Source organism: Abramis brama (assembly GCF_963993115.1).
Source record: "Abramis brama genome assembly, chromosome: 4".
Taxonomy (NCBI): Eukaryota; Metazoa; Chordata; class Actinopteri; order Cypriniformes; family Leuciscidae; genus Abramis; species Abramis brama.
Window position 1 is genome coordinate 46,566,367 of NC_139966.1, and position 9,526 is coordinate 46,575,892.

At 35.6% G+C, this 9,526-nt stretch overlaps 1 protein-coding gene across 1 annotated transcript; it reads left to right on the plus strand.

Moving 5' to 3' along the window:
- The first annotated feature begins 1,057 nt into the window (after nt 1–1,057).
- Nucleotides 1,058–4,957, plus strand: LOC311081520 (uncharacterized protein). Its single transcript, XM_084112071.1, has 6 exons — nt 1,058–1,504; nt 1,756–1,818; nt 2,484–2,642; nt 3,416–3,463; nt 3,573–3,647; nt 3,742–4,957. The coding sequence occupies exons 1-6, from the start codon at nt 1,346–1,348 to the stop codon at nt 3,859–3,861; spliced, it is 624 nt and encodes a 207-aa protein (XP_083968197.1). The 5' UTR covers nt 1,058–1,345; the 3' UTR covers nt 3,862–4,957.
- Nucleotides 4,958–9,526: the final 4,569 nt, after the last annotated feature.

The window sequence follows — 9,526 nt, forward strand, 5'->3', positions numbered from 1 at the left end:
CTCCCCAACCCTATATTCCTTTCTCTCTTTTAATATATGCTGAGTGCATGACAACAGAAGTTGGAAATTCCTTGGGTGTGGGGATTGCAAGCCACATCTTACAGTATGTTGCTTTTTGGAAATTCATTTTTAAGGGCAAGTAGAAATAATCAAAAGTTTAGTTGGAATTTGCTGTGTTAACTGAAGAAATAAGACTTCACTGGAGAATTCAATAATTTTTCTGAAACATTTCCATTATAATATAATTTGTGAAAACATTTCAAATGATGTATTGTGTTTATTAAATTTACGTAGTGGAAATGTTGCTGATTTTTTAAATAAAATAGCTGACATCTTTGTCTTGCCAAGGTTAATTTCATAGCTAGCAATTTTTATCCCTAAATAGAGTTAAATAATTAAAAAAATGAACAATTAAAATGTTCACAAGTGATGTTTACCTTGATTTTTCATTGTTTTTTATGTCACATCTCATATTTCATCTCAAGCTTTGAGTTTAATTGAGTTTAATGCTTTTAATAGTACACTAACTTTTAAAAACTTTATTAGTTGCAAAATTGTTGGTTGTGAGACAGATTCCAAGACAGATTCAGCTGAACCATTGTATAACAACAAGCGAAAGTCAGTTTAAATAAAATCAAGTTATTACATGACAAAGTAATAACCAAAGCCTCATTTGACCTCAAAAACAAAAAAGATTGAGATGAGATGTTGGAAAGTGGCCTAGATTTCAATTCCCCCTAAGTTTCCGTTAGTGACCCCTTATCTTCTTATCAGATGAGCAGCCATCTTGTTCCATTTCTGTTCAGAAAGATTTTTAGCATCTCAGACACGCAAATTCAATATTAAATTCTTTCTAATTGTCTTTTGTGTAAGTATCATTATCATGGTGCCATTTATGTTGCCAATGAACTTTCCTTGACCAAGACTGTGGTTTGCGTAGAGATTTCGAATCTGGGACATCCTCGAGCCGCATAAATGTCATGACCTCGTTATAGAGTTGTATTAAAATTGTGTGGTGACTTTCTTTTATTTAAGCTCCCTCGAAAATCATGAAGCTGTCAGAAAACCTTGCATTCTGCAGTGACAATCTAAGCCCAGACATGAACCCCACTGGATACTTAACCCAACATGGATTACGTTACGGTTTGGCAGTCTAACATCATCGTTTGATCTGAACGGGTAAGGTAGAAAAGCAGGAAAGGACAATACTGACGTCACCAGGAAACTAGAATAAATACAAAGGTTAGGACCAGAGTGAAGGCAAAAGAAGGAACAACAGAATGAGACAGGTGTATCAACAGGACCTCCATTCAGAAACATTAATTTAGTCATTTGGGGACAGAATATGGCTAGTGCTTTGCAATATTTTGTTCTGATCCTAATTCTTGGCATTCTGATACACGAATGCACGATGGTATTCCAAAATGAAAACTGCATCAAAGAGAGACCATGTTTTGATCTGAACATGGTGGAGAAAATAGCCGAGTATGTCAGCAAAGATGTGGTGAGTACTCTGATCCTACTATCAGTCTTGTGTTAGAACTCAAATTGCCAAATAACTGCATGCACATGACGAAATCAGTAAAGCGAGAATGATATGGCCATGGATATAATCTTGCGTGACAACAAAGGGCTGCAACTAGATAAGAAAAGTCAGGTGTTCATGTGAAGAATCAGTTTACTAACACATTTTTCTGAAAATGCCCTGGAGCCTTTGAATCTTTCAATATATAATGGTTTGAATGATCCTCTTAGGTAGCTGCAGAAGGTGAGAAGATCCTCCTGAAGCACGAATCCTTTGACAAAATACGGAAAAGGGTAAGAGGCATATTATAAGTTATCGTATATCATACTCTCATATTCAGTGGTGCATAAATCCAGTTACTGAATGAAAAAATCATTACAAAATATGAATGTAATGAAATCAATCTGGGGCCATGTTATGAGGTGCCTTAATCAGGTCCTATATGATACACAATTGGGCCTTAAAGGTATAGTTCACCCAAAAATGAAAATGCTGTCATCATTTACTCTTCCTCAAGTTGTTCCAAACCTGTATGACTTTCTTTCTTCTGCTGAACACAAAAGAATATATTTTAAAGAAGGTTGGTAATTAAACAGTTGCTGGTCCCCATTGACTTCCATAGTATTTTTTTTTCCTACTATGGAAGTCAATGGGATCCATCAGTCGTTTGGTTACCGACTTTCTTCAAAATATCTTCTTTTGTGTTCAGCAGAAGAAGCCCAACCCATACAAATGTTGTCCCAGGCCCCATGAATTTTAGCAACAATCTTGATAAACCTATAAAAAACTGCTTTTTATGTCATATGTCACATATTTCAGTCTTTTAGCTTCACAAAATATGACTTAATTCCAATACGTGGAAACTTTTATCTGTATACTATCATGCCATCTACAATTCTGGTGGCATCTGGTTTCACACATTTCATGTAAACTGAGCTGTATCTTTTTCATTCATCAGAAAAATCTTCACAGCTGTGTCCTGCTGGAAATCATCGACCTATTTCAAAAGGTTCTCGTTGAGACAGAGAGGACGTCATCTGTCCATCTCAAAGATGGCATTGACTACCATCGTGAGCTTATACACATTTTGGATCAACTCAGAAGCTGTGTTTATAAGGTCAGCACATTCTATTTTCAGAATATATATTAAACCATGTTACATCACTGTGCCTTTGAGTGATTATATCACATAGCTGTATCTTAAAGGGAAAATATAAAGCTGGAAAAAAATTGGTAATGGGTAACAGCATGGAACTAGCAGAACTTTACCAGCTTTGACGTTCATTCTGGCCTCATGCTGGCCATCAGGTTTATTTTACCTCATTATGAACCAATATGTTGTTTTAGCTTCTAAACAAAGTCCATTTCTTAAAGGGGCTATATGCAACTGTTTCCCCAAAATAAACGTAACAATAGCCTTTTTATTTTACCATTTATGACTCAAAAATCTCCTGATTAGCATACTGACACCTTGTCAGCTCACAGTGGGTGCACCTATAAGCCTGTATCCTATTTTTCCTATTTTCTGTCGGGTCGGATTTTTCGCGCGCTGTCTGCGGATGTGACGTCAAGCGCGTTCATGTTAAACGTTTCAGATCACTCTGCCACCACCGCTAGTCAGCAAACAAACTTAGTTTCTCAAACAATATATGTATTTGACTGTTCTTACCTCTGTAAACATAATGTTGACCTCCTTGCAGCAGATGACTTGTGAAGTGTGCACGTACAAGAGCGAGCAGAAAGGAAGAGCAGTTCCGTTTTTTGGCCACAGGTGTCAGTCGCGAGTTTAAATTTCAGAAAAAAAGCATATAGCCCCTTTAAGCTTAGGGTATTTACTTAGGCCGCACTGAACAACTGACTAATTTCTTTACTCCCTCTTCCTTGTTTCAGATAAAATGTAAGAAGCTATATGTAAAGGCTGCAAATTCCCCCATAAAGGTAAATATTCTTGTACATAATTAAAATAAATATATATTATTTAATATTATAATTAGTAATAATGGCCAATTTTACTCAGAAGAAATTTAAACACACTTCTTCTATCCAGATTCCGGAGAAAGAAATGAAACCAAAACAGCTTGCTATCTTACAGCTACAAAAACTGAAGAATGCCAATGAGAGGGTAAGTATTGAACTATTGAAAGACTGATTAAACTTGTCCATGTGTGTGTGTGTGTGTGTGTGTGTGTTATAAACTCTATCTTCACAACTTACAGCTCAGTGATGTGCATATCCAGGAGAGTGTCATGGATGAGCTAAAAACCCTCCATCTCTACATGCGGGGAAAAGGCTTCCGGAAAAATACGAATGATATGGAGAGGCATAGCGTTCCATGAATTGCAGCCAACAACGTGTTATGTAACATTTCTGCCCAATCACTTTAAGATGTGACAGTTTTTGCAGGGACAGAATAACAAGCTATCTCTTCTAAATGAGATTTAGACCTTATTTAGACCACATTTTTTCTGACCTTTTGTTTCTAAAATGGAATTTTAGTTGTTAATGCTTTTAGTGCAAATATCTTTTTTGCTTTTTTTTAAGTAATGAGTATTTAAACATTATATGCATATTGCTTACGTACTTTCGGTGAAAGATTGAGTGTACTGCAGTAAACGCAGGTGAGAAAATAGACCATTTACATTTACATTTATGCATTTGGCAGAGGCTTTTATCCAAAGCGACTTACATTGCATTTCATTACATTCTTATCAGTTCTTCTTACCAAGTATAGATATTTTTGTTAATGAAAACACAAGATAAATGTTTTCCTTGTTTTCTATTCATTTGTCTGCTCAGTAAAACCTTTCCAACATCTATGTCCATGAATATGCTTAAGTGTGTTTGTATGTCTATCTATCTAATTTCCTTCTTTCTTTCAACTACAAGCTCTAACAGAACTGCAGTTTGTCTCCTGTGCATTTGGCACTCATGCACCTGCGACTGATGGCATGCATGCACAAAACTCATGCAAGTTAAAAGCAAACTGTGTATGTGACACTCATTAGTGTGTGAAACACTTAGTGATGGTGAGATAGTGGTTCTTTAACAAAATGTCAAAAGCATAACCCATATTTAATGTAGTCTATGACATAAGCTAATTTTGTGTAATTTTGTAGTAAATGTTTTTTATTTTATTTTATTTTATTTTTTAGAATGAGGGCATGTCATGCAACCTTTTTCATGCTGGCATCTCAATTTTTTCTCAAGTTTTTCTCAATCGCTTTGGCACATTTTTCGAAACATTCATTCTCTAAACTGTAAGCTTAATTGTCACAATTGTTTGCTTGAACTCTATTGCATGTCTGCAAAATGTAGTTACTCACCCAAACCATTTAATTCATGCTTCAAAACCTATTGTGTCAGTAAATTGGCCAATGCCACCAAAATAAAAAGTGTTTTTGTCTTTGTGTAAGCCACACTGGTTAAAATGTTAAAATGTTTTGGTAGCATGTTATTTTACAGTCCTGTTCCCCGTGTACATGTGCATATTATAGTTATTACAATAACTTAACTACTAACTCTGAACCTACCCCTAAACCTAACCTTAACCTATGTAGTTACCTTGTATTAAACCAGTACTTTAGGTACACTGTAAGTACACATACTGTAAAATAACGTGCAACCGATGGAAATATTTTTTATATACAAATTTCACGTGCAAAACAAAAACGTCAGTTTTGTCTAACTGAATGCTTTTGTGTATCACTGAGCTTATTAGATACATATTTCAGCAGTAGTTAAAAATTTACAAAGAAAAGTCAATAAAGTGCTTGTGCTGCTATTGAGGTGGGATGCAGGTATGGTTAGGTACAGGTTTAGTGGTATGGGTAGGTTTATGGGTGGTTTCAGGGGTCAGGGAAGGGTCAACAGTGTCATTCTATATTTCAATACAGCTGTAATTACATGCAGGTATTTTATAAATGTAAGTACAATGTACAAACATTTTAATTGATTCATTTACAGTAAATGTCAGTACATAATGTCTAGTTAAAGACACCTAAAGCATTTTTAGCACATTTATTTTTACAGAAATGTAAAATGGCCTAATGAAATAGGAATCAAAATCTTCCCAATCAACCAATCAAATTACATGTAAACTGAAAACTCACAATTCTTGCATATCGTATTGCTGTTCCATGACAATCAACTGTGAATTTTCAATTTAGTTGAAATTTCAACTGCCAATTTAGCAGACATTACAAACATTCCATGTCAAAGATATTTATGGAATATATTTGCATGTCCAACAGATTTTGATAGTTGAATGGATCGTTTTGCATGCGAATGCTCACACGATGGAAGAATGTTTAGAAGTTGTGCAGAGTTTGACAGTTTCACTGAGAATCAACTCATCAGTTTTGATCAACAAGCCATGTGTATTATTGTGCAAATTGTAGAAAATTGTACTTACTCTTTTGCACGCATGTGCCAAAACACATGCAATTTGCTTAAAGGGATGGTTCGGAGTAAAATCAACCTAGGGTCCTTTGCACCATGACCTCGAGCCAAACACCCCCCCAGAAGCCTTTTTTCTCTTGGTCGAACATTATTAAAGTTAGAGCTTATTTAGAGATATCAGCCGAATGGCTTAGTGTAGGCGCTAATGGATCCAAGGTTGTATCTCGTAAATTACCCCACTAATAATGCCCAGAATGGTACCAAACTTATACAGTAGTACAAATAGGTTCTGTACTCATGAAACGAGGCATTGGAAAGTTTGTAAGTACATTAGGAGTTTATTTAAATAACACTTGCCTGATGGCTAATCCGCTAACTCGATCGTCGAGGTCACTTCAGTAATTTGGGAAAAGCATGTAAAAGTCCTTGCATAATATATCCCAGTATGTGTATCCCTGAATATATGCCATATATCACAACATTTTTTATTATTTTTTTTCCGAAGTGTTGACAACTTAGTGTTAACTAATAATTGTTGCAAACTGGTACTACCAACAAAATATTAGTGCATTCCTGGAACTGGGCGTCGTATGCATTGCTTTCTGACAGGACTTTTACGTGCTTTTCCCAAGTCACTGAAGTTACCTCAACGACCGGGTTAGCGGTAGCATGAGCCATCAGGCAAGTGTGATTTAAATAAACTCCTGGGCCCGTATTCATAAAGATTCTAAGAATCCTCTCAGAAAACTCTTAATTTAGCTTAAAAACTTTTACGTAGGAGTCTTAGCTTAAGAGCAATTTGGGACCGATCTGAGAGCAACTCTGAGTAAGGAAAAGACAAAAACTTTTATCTTAGTAAGGAGGCGGGGTTGACCCCGTTGCTATGTATGACACTATCTTTTGACGACTGTGATTGGTTGGTTGACCAAGAAGGAAAAAAAGAGTGATTTTAAGTATAGGGTCTATTCTAAGCCTTCACTTTGAAATTACATGCGTAATTTTTCCTATTTGACCGTTCTCACACACACACACACACACACACACACACACACACACACACACACACACACACACACACACACACACACACACACACAAACACACACATTATTTATGTGTATATAAATCCTTTTTTTTTTATTTACCATGCTGTTAATTTCCTATAAGGTATTTGATTGGCTTAGAATGATAAAAATTGTTCCACTCTTTCCAATTACACTGATTACTGGCATGTCTATTTAAGTGGTGGTTTGAATGTTGGTTTTAATGTATCAAACATGGAATTTTCCCAGTTGCCAAATATCGTAATGTAGTGATTACTTTCATTTCTGGCGCTATGGCATTTCTGTGCTGTGTCGGAGATGTTAGCGTGTCTCTAAAAAGATCAGTCACAAACATGATCCCTGCACGATCTAATATATAGCTTCTTATTAACTCACTGTCATCCATTGTCTGCAACACATTTCTTCTCCTTCTTCGTCTTTCTGTCATTTTCTCCTCTGCTCCTTTAAGCCTCTTAAAAGTCCTCATCCGTGCTCCTAACAATTTTGAACTTAAGACCTCTTTTAAGGGTTAAGATGCTTTCTGAATTACTTTTTTCTTTACTAGGATTTTTTCTTCAATTTTAAGAGTAAACGCCCACATTTCTAAGAATTTTCTTAGAATTTTGTCACTAGGAGCTACTCTTTGCATTAAGATTCTTTATGAATACGGGCCCTGATACTTACAAACTTTCCAATGCCTCATTTTATGAGTACAGAACCTATTTGTACTACTGCAGAAGTTTGGTACCATTCTGGGCATTATTAGTGGGGTAATTTACGAGATACATCCTAGGTTCCATTAGCCCCTGCACTAAGCCATTCGGCTGATATCTCTAAATAAGCTCTAATTTTAATAATGTTCGACCAAGGGAAAAAAAGCTTCTGGAGGGGTGTTTGGCTCGAGGTCATGGTGCAAAGGACTCTAGGGTGATTTTACTCCGAACCATCCCTTTAAATCAATACGAAATTCAAATCTGATGTGAACAAGAAACAAACTGTTCAGAGATCAGGGCCCGTATTCATAAAGATTCTAAGAATCCTCTAAGAAAACTCTTAATTTAGCTTAAAAACTTTTACGTAGGAGTCTTAGCTTAAAAGCGATTCGGGACCGATCTGAGAGCAACTCTGAGTAAGGAAAAGACAAAAACTTTCATCTTAGTGAGGAGGCGGGGTTGACCCCGTTGCTATGTATGACACAATCTTTTGAAGACTATGATTGGTTGGTTGTCCAAGAAGGAAGAAAAAAGTGATTTTAACTATAGGGTCTATTCTAAGCCTTCACTTTGAACTTACATGCGTAATTTTTCCTATTTGACCGTTCTCACACACACACACACACATTATATATGTGTATATAAATCCTTTTTTTTTTTTTTTTTACCATGCTGTTAATTTCCTATAAGGTATTTGATTGGCTTAGAATGATACAATTTTTTCCACAATTACACTGATTGCTGGCGTGTCTATTTAAGTGGTGGTTTGAATGTTGGTTTTAATGTATCAAACATGGAATTTTCCCAGTTGCCAAATATCGTAATGTAGTGATTACTTTCATTTCTGGCGCTATGGCATTTCTGTGCTGTGTTGGAGATGTTAGCGTGTCTCTAATAAGATCAGTCTCAAACATGATCCCTGCACGATCTAATCGATAGCGTCTTATTAACTCACTGTTATTCATTGTCTGCAACACATTTCTTCTCCCTCTTCGTCTTTCTGCCATTTTCTCCTCTGCTAAAAAAACTCTTAAGCCTCTTAAAAGTCCTCGTCCGTGCTCCTAACAATTTTGACCTTAAGACCTCTTTTAAGGGTTAAGATGCTTTCTGAATTACTTTTTTCTTTACTAGGATTTTTTTCTTTAATTTAAGAGTAAACGCCCACATTTCTAAGAATTTTCTTAGAATTTTGTCACTAGGAGCTACTCTTTGCATTAAGATTCTTTATGAATACGGGCCCAGAACTGTTTTTATTGTTTTGAAAGACAAAAAGTGAGAAAATCTATCACAATACCATAGAGTTTTAAACCTAAACTTGACATAAACTGTAAACTTGACCCTCAAATCTGATTGGTTAATTGGAATGTTGTTCCAGGATCAACAAAGATTTTGATCCAGGAACAGGTACAATCACATTCACCATAGAGTTTGACAGAATCGCCTCCCTATAAGGGCCTATATGTATTTTGCTGTTCTAAATAACCATGATTGTTACATTTTATAATTTTTAATAAGCATTGTTTCCCCCTCCTTTCTGAATCATCACCAATTGTGAATCACTGGAATACATTATATTTAGTTAGAAGGTTCGATTATTTTTCAGTCAAACAAATGCTCCAGTAGTGATGTGCTTGTTCAAGTTAATTAAATTCTTTTAATGTTTTGCTTGCTCATGTTGTCTTTCTTAATAATAAAAAATGAAATTATTAAAAGCATTAGATTTAAAAAAAAAGAAAAGAAAAAAAAAACTTAAAAGTGAAACTACACAGCGTGACCAGGCAGGATATCATTGCTGCTAAGCTTTAAAACAACAGTGACTTATAGGGTGCCAACAGCTTCTTAGATCT

Coding starts and splice junctions, on each gene's coding strand:
- LOC311081520 (XM_084112071.1), top strand. CDS start 1,346: ATGGCTAGTGCTTTGCAATATTTTGTTCTGATCCTAATTCTTGGCATT. Junction 1,505..1,755: donor AGTATGTCAGCAAAGATGTG/GTGAGTACTCTG, acceptor TGATCCTCTTAG/GTAGCTGCAGAAGGTGAGAA. Junction 1,819..2,483: donor TTGACAAAATACGGAAAAGG/GTAAGAGGCATA, acceptor TTCATTCATCAG/AAAAATCTTCACAGCTGTGT.